Source organism: Atractosteus spatula, chromosome 6 (assembly GCF_055471065.1).
Source record: "Atractosteus spatula isolate fAtrSpa1 chromosome 6, fAtrSpa1.hap1, whole genome shotgun sequence".
NCBI lineage: Eukaryota > Metazoa > Chordata > Actinopteri > Semionotiformes > Lepisosteidae > Atractosteus > Atractosteus spatula.
Genome location: NC_142711.1, coordinates 8,265,835 through 8,287,662, shown reverse-complemented (window position 1 = coordinate 8,287,662; position 21,828 = coordinate 8,265,835). Strand labels below are relative to the sequence as shown.

The following is a 21,828-nucleotide window of genomic DNA, read 5'->3' as shown; positions in this document are numbered from 1 at the left end:
TCAAGGATGCAAAGACAACAGCCACAACTGGAATCAATGCAGGATGGAGACCAGGAAACTTTACACAAAGAGTTGCAGATGCATAGAACTTGGTTTCATAGCCAGGTGGCTGAGGCCCAATCTTTGGGCTCCTTCAAGAAATGACAGGGAAAAAATTTTAGAATTAGCAACTCAACTACTGGATGCTAGACCGGATGGGCTATAACGCTTTCTCCGGTCTGAGACCTTAATTGTGTTCTAGTTGTGAGTTGTATATCCCTTTCAATTAATGCAAACATGCACTGCTACTGTTGAGGACAAATTACAGCAAATACCACCATTTTAAACTGGTGCCTGAAAAATCACGTTTCTATTTTACTTCTCAGCTGCTACTTGAAAATGCTGATGTTTCATGTGTAGTTTACTTTTGTTCTTGTTTTGTTACTGCAACACATTTCACACCATACTTTTGGAACGGGAAATGTATTAATTGGTCAACATCAATTGAGTTCCATTCCAGAAACCTTTGAGATCCTGCACAAGTGGCTGACGCTGCCTGGTGTACTGGCCATCACTCTGAGCTCGCACTTCAGGCATGCAGAAGAGAATCTGCACAAACCTGTATAAGGATTAGAAACTCTCATCCAGCAACTGTCACATAAGAATGACATAATACCATTTTCCACACCTTTTAAATCTCCAGTCAAAGAGAAAAAGTTGACATCAAAGTTGAAAGCAACCTCAAATGCCTGAAGAGAGCACAAATGAACATGCTATACATAAAGCTCAACCTACTGATTCATGAAAATGCACATTTTCTAACTTATCAATATATAGTGCATGTTTCAACAATAATGTGTTAAGAATAGTTTAGTCTTCGGGTGTGGTTGTTTCAATTTGTACTTTGCACAATGCATTAGGGACATAGAAGAAAGTACAAATACAGCATTTTCATTAAACTCGGATCCCTGCTTATTTTCCTCTATCCAGCTCCCAATTCTACCACCCTCTGCAACACAACATCATCTGCAATTATCCCATTTTATTAAAACATAAAACCAAAAACAAATAGCTAATCCTATATTGTTAGGCTCTATTAAAGTGCATGCTCCTCCACACAGATCTGTTTGTGTGACAGCAAAGCAAACTTGAACAGCTGTTCACCCTCATTCCAAATGCAGATTAGACTTCTTCGTAACTTCAGCCTCCTGCCTGAGTGTGACAGACCATAGCCACAAGCATGCCAGTTGATTGTACACGACAAGGACGATATTTGTAAGTCTTAATTGAATGAATGGCCCCAAGCCAACCATTACAAGCACTATGATGTCAATTGCTTCATCAAACAACACTATTCCTTGCAGATTATTTCAAGGACAATAACTACATGTGTTTTAAGACAGTGATTGTGCCACAATGATTCGACTTATTTAGTCATATAGCAATGAGCATACAGGTGTTATTAGAGGCATTAGAAACAAATATAATACTGAAGAGTAATAGAAACTGTCAAATGTTAAAATCTCTATATACCTTTACCTTACAAAACTGAGTATCAACATCGTCAAGGGATTACTGATAAACATAACAATAATTGGCACTGTCATTGGTCTTCAATCTTCTGAATACTCGGAATGAAAAAATGAAGAATTTTAAGGAATTCTAAACTTAATACAATCTGCTGAATTGCATACTCTCCCTTTATACTGCAAAGTTAAACTTTGTTCACTGAATGCAGCTGTTGATAAAGCAAATTCACAATGCACTGGGCCACAGCAATCCAGTACTGAAATATCAAACTTTTTATCCATCCTGGGACAGCCAGTCCTCTCCCTTTAGGAGACAACAGGATTTTTCTCTGAAGTCTGCAGTCTACACCACAAAAACAACAAAAACACTCTGATGAGACGTAAATGGTATTTGTCCGTCCCCTCTATATCCACACAACAACTTGTCAGATAACAGTTAATGATTGCTGGGCAAAAAGAGCAAATCAGCCTGTTTCCTTCGGCTGGTCTTTGTCACAGGCACGTCTTAATTAGTGCCTTGATTGCCTTCATACGCAGGGTATGAATTGTCCCAGCGCCTCACACTTCACAAAACACAAGACAACACGCAGCAGCCAGTATATTTAGAATCTGCTGCGTGTCAATACCGTGACGCAGGACCTTAGAAGCTATAAATACACTCTGTCCAGGCAGATTCAAAACTGAACAGGGGAAAAATGTGAACACGGTTTAGGCACTACAGAAGGGTTTTTTTGCTTCTGCTGTTTGGTATGGGAAAGGTTTTGGGATTACTTTGTCAAACAAATCCTACAGGAAAGCTTCAAAAATAAAAACAGAACTAACAAGTTACCAGAACATTTGTTTTCTTCAGTGTTTTCTGCAAGAACACAGATTGGAAGTGCACCTGCATGCACTGAACTTCAAAGGCATTTTTGTAACTGCTGATTGCCTGTAAGGCCCTCTGTCAGTGGAGGACTACATTATCATTAAATATTGTTGCCAGTGTTTTACAGAAGAGATTTCACAGAGCTCTTCAAGCCGGGAGTCTGTTCAACAAAAATGTACTGTTCAGTTATGCGAAGACAGAGCTCTACCTCAGGATTGCCCACAGATCCCCTAAAACAAGAGTTTCCATCCCAGTTATTGTACCTTTTAAAATTTAAACTCTCACATAGTGTGTCTGTTCCAATCATGCTTCCAGTGGACTTTCTGACCTGCTTTTAACATTTTATAATTAACTTCAGCCAATTACAACTATTCATCTCACTTTGATAACATACTTAAATTGGAGATCTTATTGAGAGTAATACTCCCTGAAAATGGGTTTTGCAGTCAGATGGAAAACTCCTTGATTACGTCAAGTATATTACAATCACTTTCGAATTTCCTTTTCATGCTATAGCTGTATTTTTACAATTGAGGTATTACAGGTCTTGTCATAGTGCTATTTGTCGGGGTGCACATTTTAACATCTGGCAAGAAAGTCCTCTGTCACCTCCCAGCCGTGAGTGTGTGATCGTTGCTCTCTCTTTCACACTATGTTCAAAGAGCTCTGCTTAGGACAACAGTCTGTCATTAAACACCGCCAGCTGAAGTGCCTGCAGACCCTGGGGCAAGCAAGCAGCACTGTACAAGACAGAAATGGCAGACAGAAAGTAAAGCAGACTCACCTCCAGCATCATTGGTCCAAGGGCATCTTTGTCAATAACACTTTGGCCTGTTGAGGACACATCAGCCTTCTGCACCTCTTCCTCATTGGCTGCTGCAGCCTTTTCTGCAACACACAGAAAGTTTCAGACACGTCAGACACATGTTGTAGTACAGGACGCTGGTTCTTCGAGATTGGCATTGTGGTGCGGTGGTCTGTTTTCCACCTGCACGAGCCAGATTCAAGAAATGAATAGCTAACAAATGATTAGGTTAAAGTAAAGCAGAGGTGGCACACAACCGGCGTACAATGAGACATGTTTAATCAGTGCTAACGGTGGTTTTCACCTGAAGACTTCAGAGCTGCGAGCACAGCTAGGAGCACTCTGCAAGATCATAATTGACAAATGTTAAAGAGCCAATTTCACAGATTTCATCTTTCATAAAGAGTACAAAAATCAACAGTTGCCAGCTGTAATGAGTCATTACTGTCAAATAAAAACAGAATGTTTAGAAATTTTGCAAATCTTGTGGAAAATATGCAGTTTCTAGAAAATGAAGTATGTAGTACTGTCTACGTTTTGGCAGGAGGCAAGGTGACGGTGACTAGATTTGGTAAAAAATAAACTAGAAATCTCTACCCTTTCAAAAAGCCCATACTTAACTGATTTTACTAAAGCCCCTTCTTCTTTTGTGCACTGTTATAGCATGTTGCTATGGTGCGCACCTAAGAACCTAGCAACAGCAGTGTAAAAGGTCAAAGCAAATTACTACATTTGATTTGGACAGCTGTAGACTTACTGGATAAATTGAGCTGTAAGCATATCAAAACTAATAATTAAGGAAACAGGCTCAGTTAGGATTCCTCTGCAAAGATGACAGCCTTGAGATTTTTGAGCTGTTTAAATCAGAACTGCATTCCTCTAAAAAAGGTAGAATTTCTTGGAAGTGTAATCCCACAACATTTTCTCTGTACTCTAATTTTAGGATTTTATTTTGGGCCTTTTAATGCAGAACGCATAAGTACAAAAAATATGTATTCTCCTAGAAATCTGCACCATGTCCTCTTTTCATTTCAGAATCAGCACAGAATTTGTACAAATGATCAAACAAAGCACTGCCAAGCAACAAAATTATTACAGGAAAAACCAAGCAGGACCAACCAGCATCACCCCCTAAAATCTGCTTGGTATAGTTAAGCTGGAAGAGCTGCAGTTCCCACCAAGATCCATTGACAATTCTGGGGCAAGGTTTCTTTTCTGAGATTTGTACCCAGGTACTGCTGCCAGTCCACATTACCTCTGAGCTGTGTACAGTACTGCTACCAATCCACATCATCTCTGAGCTGTGTACATTACTGCTTCAACTCCACACCACCTCTGAAATGTGTACAGTACCGCTACTAAACCACATCATCTCTGAGCTGTGGACAGTACTGCTTCCACTCCACATCACCTCTGAGCTGTGTACAGTACTGCTTCCACTCCACATCACCTCTGAGCTGTGCCCTGTACTGCTACCAATCCACATCATCTCTGAGCTGTGTACATTACTGCTTCAGCTCCACATCACCTCTGAGCTGTGTACAGTACTGCTACTAAACCACACCCCCTCTGAGCTGTGCCCAGTACTGCTGCCAGTCCACATCACCTCTGAGCTGTGCCCAGTACTGCTGCCAGTCCACATCACCTCTGAGCCGTGCCCAGTACTGCTACCAATCCATATCACCTCTGTTCAATTACTGCTCTTATACCACATCACCTCTGAGCTGTGCCCAATACTAACATCAATCCACATTCTCTCTGAGCTGCTCCTGTGGCACTGTGACTATACTTGGCCTCTGGTCTGTGGCACTTCCATGCAAAACACCCTTCTTCTCTCCATATAATCAGAAAACAGTTTCTTTCTAGCTTTTACAAGAAATAAGCATAACTGCAACCACCCCAAGGTACCTTAGCCTTGTCTTGTAAATCATTTCAGGACCACCAGTCAGTGGAACTGGGGACCTAGGGCCCAGGAAAAACAAAGAGGGAGTATATTCCAAGAAATCTAGGTCTGAAATTAGGAAGACAAGGCTATTGAGGGTCTGATAACAAGCAAGCAAAATGTCCCTTTCATCTGACAACTTTAATCTGCCTGTATGAACGAACCATGTGACATTTTCAAGTTTTAGATATCACGCCTCCAATTTTATTGACACTTTTAATAAATAATATTTCATTTAATGTTCTGCCTTTCATTACACTGCTATCCATCTGTTTAGGTGTGTGCAGGTACAGTATATTGCAGGTAACACATTTTAATTTCTTACGTTAGGCAAATATAAAATACCGCGAGGCAGTTTTATCAAAGAAAATCCGTGAAACTGTTCTTTTTTTCTGATAGCATTTAAATTTTGGTTTGCGTATACCTGTACACAATTGATTTTAAAAGACGTCTTTAACCTTGTACCGTTTTTGATATGAATTGTTTAATGATGTAAGACAGTGATGCGGAAGACTGAAGATTTAGGTGGGAGCATTTTTTCCCCAAACTTAAGACACTTCGTGTAAAATTAGCCATCAATTCATACAATCTTGATTTTTTTTTGTTATCTTCAGCTGCTCCATTACATATGTCATAAAGAAAACATTACACAGACCGGATCCCACAGTGCGCTGTGCAGTTGCATCTCAGATTCTGAGAGATGAAGGAAGCCACAGAAAGCCAATTATACAGCTGCACGCTGCTAAAATTAGCGCAGCTGACATATGGTTCTGGGAGGCGTGCAGCAGATTCCCAGTCATTAGGAAACGATCTGGCAGGGCTGGCCGGGGAGGGGGGGGGGGAGAGCAAACGCAGGCTGTCCCACGCTTCCACATGTGTTTATCTTTTAACAAGAATGTACAATATATCACCGGGCTGTTGAGATCTCCAGCCGGGCGCCGCAAACCAACCCAGCTGCGCTCCTTTCCGCGTGCGAGCGCGCTGCCTGCTCTCTCCGTACGCGCTCGTCCGCGTCCCCCCCTCCCTCTCTCTCTCTCCCCGCTAAGGAGGGCTGTCTAGTGCTGCGACAGAGAAGCAGCTGCTTCCCCATCGCAGCGGAGGTCTCCTGCGTTGCTACATTTTGCAGTTCAGCAGAAGGAGCTGAAGGAGGGCTGTTAACACTCCACTGCCTCTCTGCATTGGGTTGCTCAAGACGCTGAGAGCATGTCTATATATATACACATTTGCCTTTTTTTATTTAACGTTTCACAACGTCATGAAAACATGACTGGCACTTTACAAAAATAATTCAATTTGGCTTCCTTAATAGATTTTATTTTAAAAAAAGGTCAGCTACATTCTTATTTAAATTGCTTGATATCAGTGGTGGGCGAGATTCCGGTCAAAGCTCTAGTCTTTCTCTGAAACTTTGCTGTTGAGCTCAGTCGTGCTCTTCAGTTGTGAACCTAGGTGTGCTTTTGAATTTCACAGAATTGTTTTGTTGTCTCAAATTACCGGCAGATATACTGTGCCTCGTCTCGTTCAGTTTAAGACCTTTAAACCCAACACATCACTGCGCCTAAAGTAATCCAGCTGTAGTTGTTTACATATTTATAATGCATACCTGCATTGGAAGCCTGAATAAGACTATGTAAAAGTAACACAAGGAGACAAAAAAATCAAAAGTTATTTTATTTGAAAGCAGGCTGGAGACTACACACACACAAGACCTAATTTATTGTGAGAATGAAAGAGAATTTAGCTGTGCTCAATGTAAATGCGCCCATCAGAGATGGACAGTAGGAATATTTGTCTAGTGCAAGTGGATTTGATACACCCTTACTTGATATATAAGATAAGATCAGATCACTTTATTGGCCATATACAATTTCTTGTATTAGGAATTTGTCTTTTCGCATTCCTCAACTTGCTCTCCATGAGACACACAGACAGGGAGAGAAGCTTGGGGTCAGAGCGCAGGGTCAGCCATTTATACAGCGCCCCTGGAGCAGTTGGGGTGAAGGGCCTGGAGTAGGATTCTTCTGCCGGCCGCAGGATACGAACCAGCAACCTTCCAGCCACAGGCACAGATCCTTATAGAATATTGAAAATTGAAATTGTAATTAAATGTTTTAATAAAAACCTGCTCCCTACTCGATGTCTTGAAAGGCAAATATCTAGGCTTCCTTCTGGAAATTTTCTCAGAGTCATGTTTCACTTCCTGTTTTAATATACCAGATGAAACCCTTCATCCGTACTCAAGTCTGAATCTTGTAATCCTTAGTAATCCAAAAATACACATCTGATTCTTTTAGATGTCTGATTATCACATCTGATAACTTCATATTTGTAGTAAACTTCATCCTATAAAACAGAACTAAAAATATATGTTATATGTTATTCCCATTCTGCCTGAAAAATTACATGCAATATTTAACATTAAAGGAAAAAAAGTCTACTTTTTTTGTTTTATTCAATTTAGTGATTACAATACCTCCATCTGCTCCAGAACATTATAAACATGCCTCAGTACAGTACAAAAAGGAATACATGATCCGACTGAAATTTAACTAAAGTTAGTTAATATGAATTAAAAGCAAATAATTAGTCATGGATAATGAGCTAGCAACTAGAAAGATTACATTTCCTGATGTGCCAGGCCACTGATCTTAATTGGTCAAGATTAGGCTCAGTGTCAGAACAAACTATCCTGTTTCTAAGTGGAGTGTCAAAGGAATTATTTCATAATGCAGAAAACTGTACAGAACTATTTAAGATCTTGTGAAAACTACGTATGGTTTTTATAGTGAAGGAACTCCTCTTGTGTGTGTGTGCCGTAAGAATTCATATTAATCTCAGCAGCTAGCAGTCATTGCTAAGCAAAATACTTTTGAAAAAGTTAAACAGTTAAATCATAAATGAGAATAAACAAAGCTTCCGCACAAGGAAATGCAAGTTAGGTGGAGCAACCAAAACATTTTTAAAAATGTGATTGATCAGCAATTAAAAAAACAAACACCAGAAGTATTTATTTTTATTAAAATGTTTCTACTCTAAGAAGAAAATGTATCCCTATGGCAATTTGATCCCTAGAGCCTTACACTGGACTGAACAGAAAAGGAGTGAAGCTAAGAGATGAAGGTAAAGGTAAAAGCTGAATAGCCCTTCTCCAATGTTGTTGATGTTACCAGAGCCAGGTCACTCAATAGGCCCTTCAGAGTCAATGTTATCTGCTCCAACCTCTACATTCATGACCTGCATAAACAAGAGCATGTCACGTAGAGGGACCTTGGATGCTGCATGCTGTAGTTGCTCATATCATCTTCCTTTTCCTCCTCCTCTGCCTTGTTGGTAGGTGCACAGCACTGGAGAAGAATGAGTTTGCTACGTCTGCAGTCAAGCGCTGCTCTGATTTGCCAGTCGTTAATGGGCTCCCTTTGTATGAGAGACCTGGACTTGTCCTCACGCACTGTGCCAGCTGCACCACTGATGTGTATATAGCCTCTGCCTGTGAAAAGGATGGCCGAGCTGTTGGTTTTCATATTGCATGCTACACCAAACCATTCAAACTGTCTCTATATCTCCGTGGTAATTTGTGCCCGTCTTTGACATTCCATGTACCGAGACATTGAGCTCCTGACTCTCCTCCCCCTCAGGGCGGCCACCTGAAGACGCATACTGCCCATGTACCAGCTGGTGTTCCCTGTTGGGTCGCTGATGATGATGTACACATTGTCGTAACTTGGGTTGAAAGTGTTGGGACTAATTCCAACCCTCAAACTGACACACCCCTTGAGATTTTGCTTGGCGTCAACAATTCCCAGGACCACAGGGGCACGCAGGCCTCAATACAAGCCTAGCACATGGTGAAGCCTAGTAAGTGAGCAATACAATATTTGTGTATTAACTGGTCCTCTAATTCAGCCTACAATTTAAGGTGAAGCAATCTGTGAACACCCTGCACACGTGTGTGCATTTATGGAAAGCAAATGCAGAAAGAAAGAAATAGCATGAAACACTATCTGAAAGGTTACCAGCTGACACAAATAATTTTCAAAGAGAGGAAAAGGGCAAACAGTCGTGTAAGTAAAAGGAAATTCAGGAAATGGTCAAGAAAAGAGAAGGCCAAGAGGAACAGTGTGCTGCATAAATCAGGGCCCGTGTGAGCTGGGGGTGGGGAATTCGAGAGTTTATTAACACTCACTGAAAGGAAACCACATACATCCCAAAAAGAAACTAACATAAAACCCACTGGAGAAAAAAAGGAGCACAGAACCCCTGAAAACTCCCGCCCCCCAATCGGCCATGAGCTACAGCGGAGCACCGATTGCCAAGCTGGTTAATAAAAGTTGAACAAATATTCTGGAAGGCTTCGAATAAATCTAAAGTCTGTCAATGTTTGGTTGTCTATACATTCTGCACCAGGAGAATTCCGCCTCAGGGACAGTGATGCAGAAAGTACTTGCAGGAAACTGCTGCTATTCACGTTCCACAGATTGTTTATGGTGTAATACTGCCTTTCACAGCCAACTGATTGTATCGAGATTGCACCGGACACAAAAAATACAGGCAATAATGTTGCCATTTCAAAATGCTGCAATTAATACATCACAACGCATCAGCTGTAAAGCCTTCTTCAGGTAGGCGGCGTGTGCGAAGTTGTTTTTCTTCTTTCATTATACTTTTCAGCATGGAAGTAATCTCGACTTGTTCCTTTGTATACTGCATGCTGACACAGCTCCCCGCTCCAAGATACTGCCGCCACTGACAAACAACATGCTTATTGCTTCTGACGTCTGAAGTGCAGTGAAGCTAGAGGGTGTAGTTCCACCATCAGCCAGCTACAGAGAGCAGTCACTGCTCTTTAAATTTTGCATCACATTGCTCATCATTACATAACCCCTCTCCACTGAATCATAAACAGCCTGCATCATCGCCCTGACTCATCGGCTCTCTCTTGCCTGTTGGAGGTGACTTGGCTGATACAGCCAATATGCTTAAGGCCTTTTAATACAAGGGAAAGGAATATCAAACACACAATGCTGTTCCAAAATTGTAAACCTATTAAAAAGAAATTCGTAAGTAACAGACAGCTGTAAATGTTTTCAATTCATTCCAGAAAAACAGAGTGAATATACATTTCGTCAATGTTTTAAATTCGCTGCTCTCGTAACACTACAGTATAACCTCTTATGACAGAGCTCAGTGGTGTTCTGAGAAAACCTGATGGTATGTTTTCATGCCAAACAGTGTACATGCAACAATTTATAGAAAAACTAGAATGATATAGTACCTACTGAAACAAAATCTGTTGAGACAGAACTTGACTTTTCGCAGCTTTTCTGAACCCTTCTGATTTCAATGACACGTTCAATCTGAACATCACAGGAGGTGGCAAGATGGAAACTGTGTGCCATCCAACTATCAAAAGTAACTAGAATGGTGACAGAAGGCCATCTCAAGACCAATGGAGAATACCCTGATGCAAAGTCAGAATTTTTCAGTTCAAAGAGCGAACAGCGCACGAGGAAGACTAGGTGAAAGTCTCAAGAATCCACTGTTATTTACACATAGTAATATAAAGGTCTGGTACTATTCTAAACAGGAAACAGGAAACAAAACAAAAGTCACATTTTAGAAAAGATAATTATCTCCATTCTATAATGTCAAGAAACACCCACAGGAAGACAAACTGTGGGTGAAGGGTTTGCTTTTTGACAAGGTAAGAACCCTGAACATAGCAAAGAAAACAAACCTAGAGGAAAATGACTGATGTTACAAAGAAGTAGTTTTCTTGTTAGTCCCCTGACCTTAACTGCACCAAAAGACTCGAACCAGTTTCATAGCAGAGTGAAAAAGAATGACTACAGCAAGGAAAATTCTGTTCTGGGACAAGTATAAAGCTAAACCAACAAGAATCAATGTCAGTTGTTAAGGGGGGATATTTTGATGAGAAAGATATGCAGTAAAATATCAATAAAATAGTTTCATTTTCCTTTGAGGCGATTTTCATATTGAATACATAGGCAAACTGTACTTGCGCTTCAGGAAAATACTTCAGAGAGTACATTTGAAAAGCTACTGCGAGGCATTAAAAATGCAAATACAGTTGGTATTGATTGGTTTTGCAAATAACTTTTGTTTGATGTTTCTCGGTACAGAATTACTATTCATCCGATGAAATAAAATTGTCATCCTGTCACACAAATTAATCTTAAAATATCATAACCCTTTAAAGGCAAACAAGGAATCCTCATTTTAATGTCACATGCCCTTGACTTCAGAACACAATTATTGTGGTTTATTTTTAATGTGATGTCTCTTTTTGATCTCACAACATTCTACTCTACTTGGAACCAAAGTTATTCGGCTCCCACTGAATTCGTGTTGCTATAACAACATGATAAACAATGTGATCCCTCGGGAAACGTCAATTTGATCACACATTTACATTAAAAAACAGTTTTCACAGTGACTTTGAAGAGTTTACCATTTGAAATGTTCTGCCTAAACCTGTATACAGTTTAACTGACATGTATACAACAAACTGGCAGCTTTCTCTTGGATTTCCCAAACGTTTTTTTTCCCCATGTGAAAACGTATGAACTTTGGCATTGATGATTTGTAACGGCAGGGATGGAACATTTCGAAGTTTTATTTTTCCCGTCGCAACCACATTGTTACCAAATTGATTTCTCGTTTTCTTCCACGGTTATTACCTTGCTTCCAAAAATCGTATTTCCGTTCTATTCAACCAGCCAAGGCATCTGCCTGAGCACAAGAGGATCTTTACGGTCACGGTCGGGAACTAGCTGGCTGTGACCAGGATTCCCCCGGGTATGGCACTCAATGGGCTGAGCACCAACGAGCGCAGTGTTCCCTCAGGAGGCAAGGGTAATGCCAGTCACTACTTAATGGTGCTGAGCTATCATCTTCACCCCATGTTGTGGCACATCTTTCCTGCTGTGAGGGGTGTCTTCCAGGATGACAATGCAGCTCATCCACAGCGCACACGTGGTCGCTTCAGGGTTTGATGAGCATCACACTCGAGTTATTCACATGTCATGGCCTTCTCAATGACTAGATCTGAACCTCAACAAGCATTTGAGGGATATCCTGGAACGACGCTGGTAGACTGTGCTTCACCCTTGATGTCCCAGTGCTTTATTAAGTGACTTAACACTGGTGTTTCCATTGTTGGTCCACTACCTGTACATCTATAGTTGTAAGATTAACTGAAAAATGTCCACATACGAGCTATAAAATTCAAGTACACCCGAATCAAGACAACGCACTGTAATCCACAGGTTATTTTAATATTGTCTTTGTTAGATAGAGGATTTAAAAATGTTTTGGTTAAAAATGATTTTTTTCTACCAGCTTCCTCTGCTTTTAACTGCATCACACAAAAGAAAAGACAAGTCTACACTCTAACGGGAAAATGTTCATCTTTTTACAGACCCAGACTGGCTGGAACACGTGCAAAGCCACATCTGAGTAAGCGTGAGAAAATTCCCAAACCCATTACCAAACAACTGCAGGGCGAGCATCAATCCGTGTACGCAGGAGCGATGCAATCTGCCTTTGGGGACTAGCAATAAACTGCAAATGCATGTTCATGGCACACCTGTTTGGAAATGGGTGTAATAATGTGCATATTATCTGTGAGTACTGGCACCAAAGCACTTAAAGAGACCTAAACCTCAGATGGAAACAGGTTTGGAAGAAAGATAGGGACTACCTAAGAGGGCCATGGGTGCCACCCATGTTTCTGTCGCTGCACCCCAAATGGAGACGGAGATGTATAATGCAACAGAATGATACCAACTTCGATAAGCTATAGACTGTCATAGCCACTTACACCCCACAAAACACACAGGAACAGATTCCTGAATACCCACTGGCAGTCTTCTGGGGAGCTGATCAGTAGTGCATTTCCCACACATCTTATTAGCAAACACATAGTCAACAAATAAACCTTATTTGGTTACTTGGTAAAAGACATAATAAAGTTACCTTATTTGGTATAGAGTTTTGAGAGAGACACATTTACTGTAAATTCAAACTTACTGGGTACTTCAATGAGTTTTTGTTAAGATTTCCTGTTTAATTTAATTTCATTGGATCAGAAAATTGAAATGGCAAGCTTTAAACAAGAAACATACAGAAGGAACACAGATATGACAGTGCCAACTGAGTGACCGTAAACTTTTATGCAATTAAAATAATTGCAAAGTGAGCCTCTGGTTATATTCTTTTTCTAATCCTACCGAGACTGAAATCTATCAATATACATTAATTGTTATTAAAATATAATATCAGATTCAATATATAAACTTTAAAATATAATTTCTACATCACAATATAGAGAATGTATCTACAGAGAACTATATATGATAGTTTTTCAGTTGTCTTCAATTGTATAATGAGTTATGGGGCTCCACATTACTATATGAATATACTGACTTATTATTACATATTGAAGAACAGTGGCTCTCAGTTCTGGTCCTGGAGTACTCTTGTGTTTGCTGGTTTTTGTTTGGGTCCTTAATCACAGGTGCTAATCGCTGTTTGTAACAGATAATAATATAATTATCTTTATTTTATATAGTGCCTTTAAAAGTAACTTATCATATGTATAAGAGGTAACAAAATTAGCACAATTAAAAACAAGAGCTTATAATGCAGAAGAAGATGCAGGGGATGGACACAGAGCTGATTATGAGTCTGGATATGAAAGAGCTCAGGGCAAGTGACTCTCTGATGTCCTTGGGGAAAGAATTCCGATCTTTGGGGCTTAGCAAGAGAAGGCCCCGTCGCCCACAGGGTGTAAGCAAGCTCAGTAAAAACAGGAGACAGGAATCGCACAAATGTAGGTTGCTTGGTGGGGAGCAGAAACACAGTAAATCAGATAGGATCTGCTTGCTGGTGAGGACTTTTTCTGCTCTCAGTCCTTGACTTCAAAAAATCAAAAAGTATTATTTCCAGCAACTTCAGCACATGGATCTTCATGCAGTCTCTCCTCAATTTAGACCTTGATATCTGACTAAACGGCTCTTTACAGGTGATCAATTAATGATGAAAAGAAAACACATGGGAAGAACATCAGTATTCATATAAGACACTCCCACAGTGAATCAGTCCTGGTGGTTGTTCTTTCTGAACAAACGCAGCTCTCACGCTGCATTATTAACACCAGGTTCATATCAGTTACAGCTCTCATTTAGCCTTTTCATCTCAGCTGAAAACAAATGTAAAAAAGGCATAAAAGAGAAAACTGAAAAGAATTACCCTGTGATTAGTACCACAGCTGGAACACAAAACGGAAGACACAGGGGTACTACGTAGCAGGACTGAGAACCACTGCACGAGGGTATTTTTTAAACCAAGGCCTGGTTTCAAACGGGAATTACCAGCTGCAATTAGCACTGGTGGTTAACGAACAAAACCCAGCACACATGGGGGTACTCCAGGACCAGAACTGGAAACCACTGGTGTAACATCACAAAAGCACATTTCGTGAATCAATACAAAAGTCCTAGAAACATCACAATTATGCAAAAGCATAAAAACTATTTCAGTAGGTGAAATGGGGTGGTTTTGAGCATGATCTTAATGCAGCACTTACTTAAATTAGACACTTCATTAACTGGGAAAGATGAAGAACAGACCACCAAAAGGTCTCAACTAATGCACAGACAACCACCATTCTACTTAATGGGGCAAACAACATAAATCAAGGCAGATTGTAATACAAATATTTAATTAACATTCACTTTTAACGTTAAGTCTCAGAGTTTGTAGGAAATGAAAACTGTAGAAAAGCACTGCTTACATTTTTTAGCTTTGCTCATCTGATGGCCTGTCCTCAGATGCCTCTTCCAGATTAATGTTCAACAGTGGTGCCATCACTGGTATTTATACAATGACCACTTAGTATTTCATCCAGTAACTTGTAAAACGATAAAAAAGTCCCTCCCTCTAATCTACCTTGATTTCGTTTCCCAGCACTGGAAAGTATTTTCTTTCCTATACATTTATTCAGTATCTGAGATACCTGGAGACACGCTTTTAGGTTTCTAATGGCAGCGTTCAGATGCTTTTAGATGTTCTATTCTCCCCATGTTTTTAGCAAAGCTCTAATAAGTTCCTGCAGAATTTCTGAACTCCCTCGCCGGAGTTCTCAGTTCATTAATGGACAATGTCGTTCGTCCTGTAGCGCTAGACTTTTTCACACTGCCACTTAAAAGCAACACCAGCATCAGGTGTGACTGGACACCAGCATAGTGTTGGCTCCAATGTGCTCTTTCCTAGGAGAGCAGGACACTGCATGGCATGGTGCTAACTGGGGAAAGGCACAGCCCCAGCACGGCACAGCAGGGTCCTCACACAGCAGTGTACGCCATGTTTTTCAAAAAACATTCCGGAGACACTGAGGCACGCTTTCACAAACGTGCCAGCACTTTACTGCTGCAAGCGTGGAAACAAGGTATAACTTCTTTTTTTCAAACGTCTTAAGCAGACCTAGGCGAACCACGGCTCCAGAAACAGGAGTACAATATACTCGTCTGAAGAATTCACGTGTTTTTGTTGGAGGAGCCTTACGGGAAATAACAGCTCGAACAACACGTCGATTCTTCTGATTACTTCCTTTCAACAACTTCTGAGCTGATGTTCTTGGAAAGCTGAGATCCTCGCGTTTGCCGTGTCGTCACTGACATCTTTTCCTGTACTTCTCTTTTTTTGGGTTTTTTTTTTTCCCCAGTTTTCATCAAAACGCATGGTGCAGTGGGCACTGCTCTAGGCTGGTTTCTGGGGTCTGTGGTAACGATACTGGCAATGCACTGTTCCGGAACATTAAGCCTCCTGCACTCACACTGTTTTTAGTTTCCAATAACACACTCTAGGTCTTGCTTCCCGAGATACGACAATTTTTTGTTCTCTTCCAACACTCATTCTGTCCACGGTTCTTGATTTCTTCCGTCGTAAACTGCTCTTCTGTCAGCTTCGATCTTTTTCTGGACCCTTTGCTAGTCTTCATCTATTTTTTTTTTACCAAGCTGGTTTGTTTTTATTGAATCCTGCCTCTTTTCTACTAACAAGAAAAAAATAGACATAAAATGTACTGGTGGCACTGCTTTCAAAGTCAGATTGTAATTCTACGTTAATTTCAACTGAATTAATTTGATAATGTATATAACATGCAATACAATTGTACAGGGTGCACACACAAAACAAATAAGGATGAGGGTATACTGAATACTTCATCATTGTTGATTTAACCCTATTAATATAATTCGAATATATCTCCTTCTTCCCAACTGATCAATTCATTCACACAAAATCGCAAGATTAAAGGTGTCAGCTTGGACTAAATTTAAGTTTCTGAAAATTTGTGCTTTACAGGAAACTTTTAATTTTACTTCCATTCCACAATGGGAATTTGAGTCACAATCTCAAATTCAGGCCATGAGTCAGGGCAACATCACGGTTCCAGTTGTCAATACTTACAAGTAGAGCAGATTTAGATAAAAATAAATTAAAAAATTCCCAAGCAACTTTCTTCTTCACTCTGCCCACAAAAAGCGAGGATGTCACACAACCTTAGGATTTTAAATGTCTTCATAACTGCTTTAAATCCTCAATGGGTGACAATCTTAAACCGTGACCACGTTTACAGTCTGGCAGGACATATTCAAATCTCAAAATTCATGAAGAAATCTGAAACGTCTCATTGCCAAGATGGCAAACCCAGCACAAGGACATTGGGTGCAGAAACTGACAGGCCTGTAAGTGACCCCGAAGCTGTAACAGTAGACCAGTTGGCTCAGAAGAATATGGTTTGTGTTGTGCAGTGAAGCAAGTCCATTCTGACTAACCCCATCACTAAGGATAATTACAGCCAGATGCAACAACGTTTTCTTCTTTGAGAACTAAATTATCAAGTGATGAATATTCCATGTGCAATGTATGCAACTAAACCAGGGCTTTCCAGCCTTGCTTGTTCTGCTTGCAGTCAAGCTTATTACTTAACTTAATCCTTCATTGAACTAATGAGTTGCTGGACTGGAACCACTACTGCCTTTAAGCTTAGCATTTTTTTTCTATTCAGAATTTGGAAATCCTACGTTGTTTTAAAAACACTCAATAGTTAAAAGGTGACCTTCAAAGTCATTAGACACTGGAAACACTATTCCTATTATCAGGCCAATGAAGGTATCAATTAAGTAGCCGCGCGCTCGGCTGGAATTAAACCCAGCAGGTGTGGGCGTCCCTCCGGACCGGGCTTGGGAATCACTGCGCTACCGCCAATTGGTGCCATTTATTTGACTAAACCTGCATCACTGCATTTAACAGAAAACCGCGGCGCGTGACCTTTACGGTATTTGCAGACGTCTGGCATCCATGCAACCACGCTGAGGCCAGGGCTTCTCGTCCCCAAGCCCACCCTGACGCACCCAAACGGCTGACGCACTGTACTGTAGCACAGCACTGCTGCACGCCGACCAGAGGACCCGCTCTCAAAGAAGCCTCACAGCTGCCTCTAAGCATTCAACAGAGTAACAATCAAACCTCTCCACTACTACAACGGAACAGGGGTATAAAGTAAATGCAACCCAAATTATATTCTTATGTATGTGAGCGTATGTGAGCCAAGGGCTTCCTGCTGTCACAGTTCACTGAATATAGGAAACCAAAGCTTAATTTTCAGAAAATAATCCAGTCCGGGGAGGAGAGGGAGGAGGAGGAGGATGTTATCCCAAATAGCAGCTTTCCTCACTCGTCTTGTAATCTGACTTTAAATCTTGACTTGGCTCAACGGTGGTCAGACATTGTAACTACTTCTTAGTAAACGTCTGTCATGCCAAGGCTCTCTGGAGCCTAAAGCTGCTCACTCTACCAAATCTGGTTTAAAGGTCCTGGTGAACAAAAATCATATTTTCTAAAGGAGAGGATATACTGATTTTAAGGTAGCAGCATACAGATAAAAGCAACAAGACACTATTTCAGGTAGCTGATGGTGATCAATGAGATAAAGAAGTAGTGACTGGTTGGTCAGGTAAGTCTAGTGTGCTCAACTGCTCAGCTACAACACAAATAGTGCCGATAGTGCTTTAACTACTGTCACAGTGCAAAGAAGCCTTATAGGTGCGCCTCCCTCTCTATGGATGGTCCTGGGGGACAGAGCCCCTACACTGCAACCCCCCTCTAGGATTTATAGCCAGATAACTAACCCCGTCTTTCCCTCAGTCTTAACCAAAACATTCAGCTTTAGCAACCACAACTACAAAAGAACCATAACCCAAGAGTTTACAAGTGACACAGAGTTACTATACCCATAGTATAAAGTAGCGTAACCGTACCTGGTTGATCCTGTTTGGCCAGGGACAGAAATCATAACCACAGCAGCATTCAGGTCTGTTACTACTCTACCAGTGTACATGGCTGCTTTGAAACCTTACTTTGAAAACTTACTCCTGCCCAAGAGCTACACCTCAATCCTAAGCAGTGGACCAGAGTGGAGGTCCTCACCTTTGGCGTTAAACCAATAGGGAGAGCTAACTTTTGCTCCGCCCCTCCCAGTCTTCCCCATCACACCTCAAGCCAACCTGCTCCTTGGAGGATGCTCTCTGGCTGGTGGCAACATATATCCCCTCAGAAGAACCAACCTCGGTTCTCCTTTTTAACTTCTAACCTACCCAGCCGTGTCTTAGCCAAAACCCATTCAAATCCACTGCAACCTGTTAACGTTGTACCAGGAGACAGTCTCTAACCGCAGACTAATGCAAACGGGTGATTCCATCCGTTTCTCTCTCTCTCTCAGCCTATTTAAAGAGGCCTCCTGATGAGCGACAGCTGCAGCAGAGAGCAGCACTGCTCCCATGTGCAAATGCATGCACTTAACCTCGTGCACATTTGCACCCATCCCTTTAAAAGCCTCTAACACAATCATTAAACCTCAATACTTTTCTCCTGGCACATCGACTAACTAAAAATCTGCCACAATAACAGCTGCCTCTGGTACTCTGGTACTGCGTCTTGATGGTAAAAAAATCTTTTAAAAACTTTACCATCCCCAGATAGAAGGTAAGTCTAAATGCTTTGCAAAAACCCGGTGTAAAATTCTTACATTATGCCACGACACAAAGTCAACAAATGCTACAAAAACTCTGAAACACAAAAAAGAGGGAAGAAATTCATTGATGGACCAAGATAAACAGCATTTATGTCCCAGCTACATTTCACCATCTAGACCAAATTAAATCAAAACGATGTTGGCCTCTTACCTTGTTCTTTTATTTGACGTATCTGTTTCACAGTTTCCTTCAAGATTGCACATTTGTCAGGCTTAACATTAAAGTTATCGATATCACTGAAGTTCGCAAAGATCAACTCGGCCAGTTCTTCGATGTATTTATTTTCATGCTCACGGTTTCGTTTTTCAGTGCTTCGTTTAGGGCTGCGGAGAGGAAAAAAAACACACTTTGAGGCAACGGCATGGGAAACACAGGTGGGTAGTTGATTTTAAATCCTAATTTAACATTTGTCTTCTAGTAATTTCCTATGGAGAGAAAAATGAGATGTAAACATGTCATGTGATTACAAATGCAATCATTTCAATACCTAATTAAAGGGGTTAAATTTCATGACAAAAAAAAAAGTTCAAACTCCAAAAAACACCACTTCTTACTTCCGAGACTATATCAACTTGCATGCAAACGGTCCTACTTTTAAAAACGCACCACAATTAAGCATTGAGAATTCATACTGTTGTTTGAAAGCTTTATAGAAGTGCTGACATTTATTGATATAACAATAGACTTCAACTTAAACATCCATCAGGACCTGTCCATTGAAAATTCTATTTTAAGAATTATTAGCTGGGCAATACGAGTGTAAGGCAAACATGAAAATGTGCAAAGACCCACGAACAACCCTGAGAAACAGACAGCCCTGCCCGGCCTGGCACACAGACACCACGTTACTCTCTAAATAAACTGCCCTTGGCTTGTTTCGCCACTCATTCTGTACTTGTGGTGCTTTTCACTCTGCGGCATCACCTGGCCAACCTCATCATCCTGCATTTCCCAAGCCTGCTTGATTCTGAGGTATATCCCACAAGTGGAGAGGAATCTTTTTAGGTTTAAACATTAAAACAAGTCAAGATATAAGATGAGTGGCTTGTTCGAAGTACTAACTATAATATAATTTCTTCTCATTGTTTTTTTTGTTAAGAAACTTTTTTTTTTCAAATCTTACAGCCTTTGGCTATTTGCTTATGGCGACAGTAATATGAGAAACTAGGTGAAAGCCTCAGATTAGCAGACTCATAGCTGGTTGGTTTTGCTCTGGATGACCACATATACTGACACGGGATCTGCAGAATGTGGTTTTCAACTCAGCCCTGACGGGCACTCGTACAGATGAGGTGCCGAGATCCTGAAGAGGAAATCATAATTAGCATGCAGAAAAACCCATATCCCTGTGCCACATATCAGAGAGCAGGGAAGTGCATCACAAATGTGATGTAACTCATGTGAAAGAAATCTTAAACCTGGTTTCCATGGACATTTCAAGTTCATTGCGTGAGATCTGTGGCTGAATGAGCCAACTAACTGAACCCCCAAAAGAAGGAACAGTGTCATTCTACCCCCTAGAAATGATTTTAAGCACAGACATGCAACGCAAATCTGTATTTTTAGTCACCAATGTAAAAAAATGCGTAAGTACGAAGAGAGATGTTTAAAGCAAAGAGAATACTGTCCTACCCACTCAAGCACTCTTCTAAAAAAGGGTATATAAAACATTCGAATTGTGATGATATTGGTCTTACAGTAATAATATAATTACTGTTATTACTAAAAATACTAAAAAATAAAATTATTATTATTATTAACATCCCGAAACAGATCAGAAATCACAGGTGCTGCTTGTGGACTTATTCCAAAATCTACCTTCAGAAGCACATGAAATCCATGCTGTATATTTTGCTTGTCTTATTTTGTCTGTATCGATTAGGAGTGGAACTGCTGCTTTTCTAGTTAGAATTCCCATGTTTTTATGAACCCAATCACTGACGTTGATTTATATCTGTAAGAAAACTTACAAGCAAGACAAGGTCATTTGACCCATCCAGCCCGTCTGGTAGTTAGCAGGTAGTAACTGATCTGAGGAGGAATCATGAAGGAAGCAGGGTTTCAGCTTCCACAATATGGCTGGGCAGCTTGTTCCACACTCCACATCCAGTTGTGTAATGAAGTGCTTCCTGTTCTGTGCCTGTTCACAAGTTTCTTTAAAAGATGCATTTGCAGTGGCCCTCATGCCCTGCCTGCCTCAGTCCAAATTAGACCACTACTATGTGCATCAGCTGACTAAAGTGAATATTTCACTAAAGTGAAGATAGCAGCCATATCACCCTGCAACTCACAACTGACATCCCACTGAAGCTTAGCGGGTGTGACCCTGGTCAATACCTGGATGGGAGACCTCCTGGGAAAGCTACGATTTCTGCTGGAAGTTGTTAGTGGGGCCAGTAGGGGGCGCTCACCTTAAGGTCTGTGTGGGTCCTAATGCCCCAGTATAAAGACGGGGACACTATACTTTAAAAAAAAAAGGGCGCCGTCCTTTGGATGAGACATAAAACCAAGGTCCTGACTCTCTGTGGTCATTAAAAATCCCAGGGCATTTTTCAAAAAGAGTAGGAGTGTTACCCCAGAGTTCTGGCCAA

At 40.8% G+C, this 21,828-nt stretch overlaps 1 protein-coding gene across 4 annotated transcripts in view; it reads right to left on the bottom strand.

Annotated features, from left to right (window-relative positions):
* The window catches only part of ncoa2 (nuclear receptor coactivator 2), a 133,312-nt gene that overhangs the window by 43,801 nt on the left and 67,683 nt on the right, over positions 1-21,828 (bottom strand). For all 4 annotated transcript variants that reach the window (XM_088919174.1, XM_088919176.1, XM_088919173.1 and 1 more), the window contains 2 exons: positions 19,388-19,560; positions 3,158-3,261 (listed from right to left, as the gene is read on the bottom strand). In XM_088919174.1, coding sequence (XP_088775300.1) covers positions 3,158-3,261; positions 19,388-19,560 — 277 coding nt within the window. The remainder of the gene's footprint in view (positions 1-3,157; positions 3,262-19,387; positions 19,561-21,828) is intronic.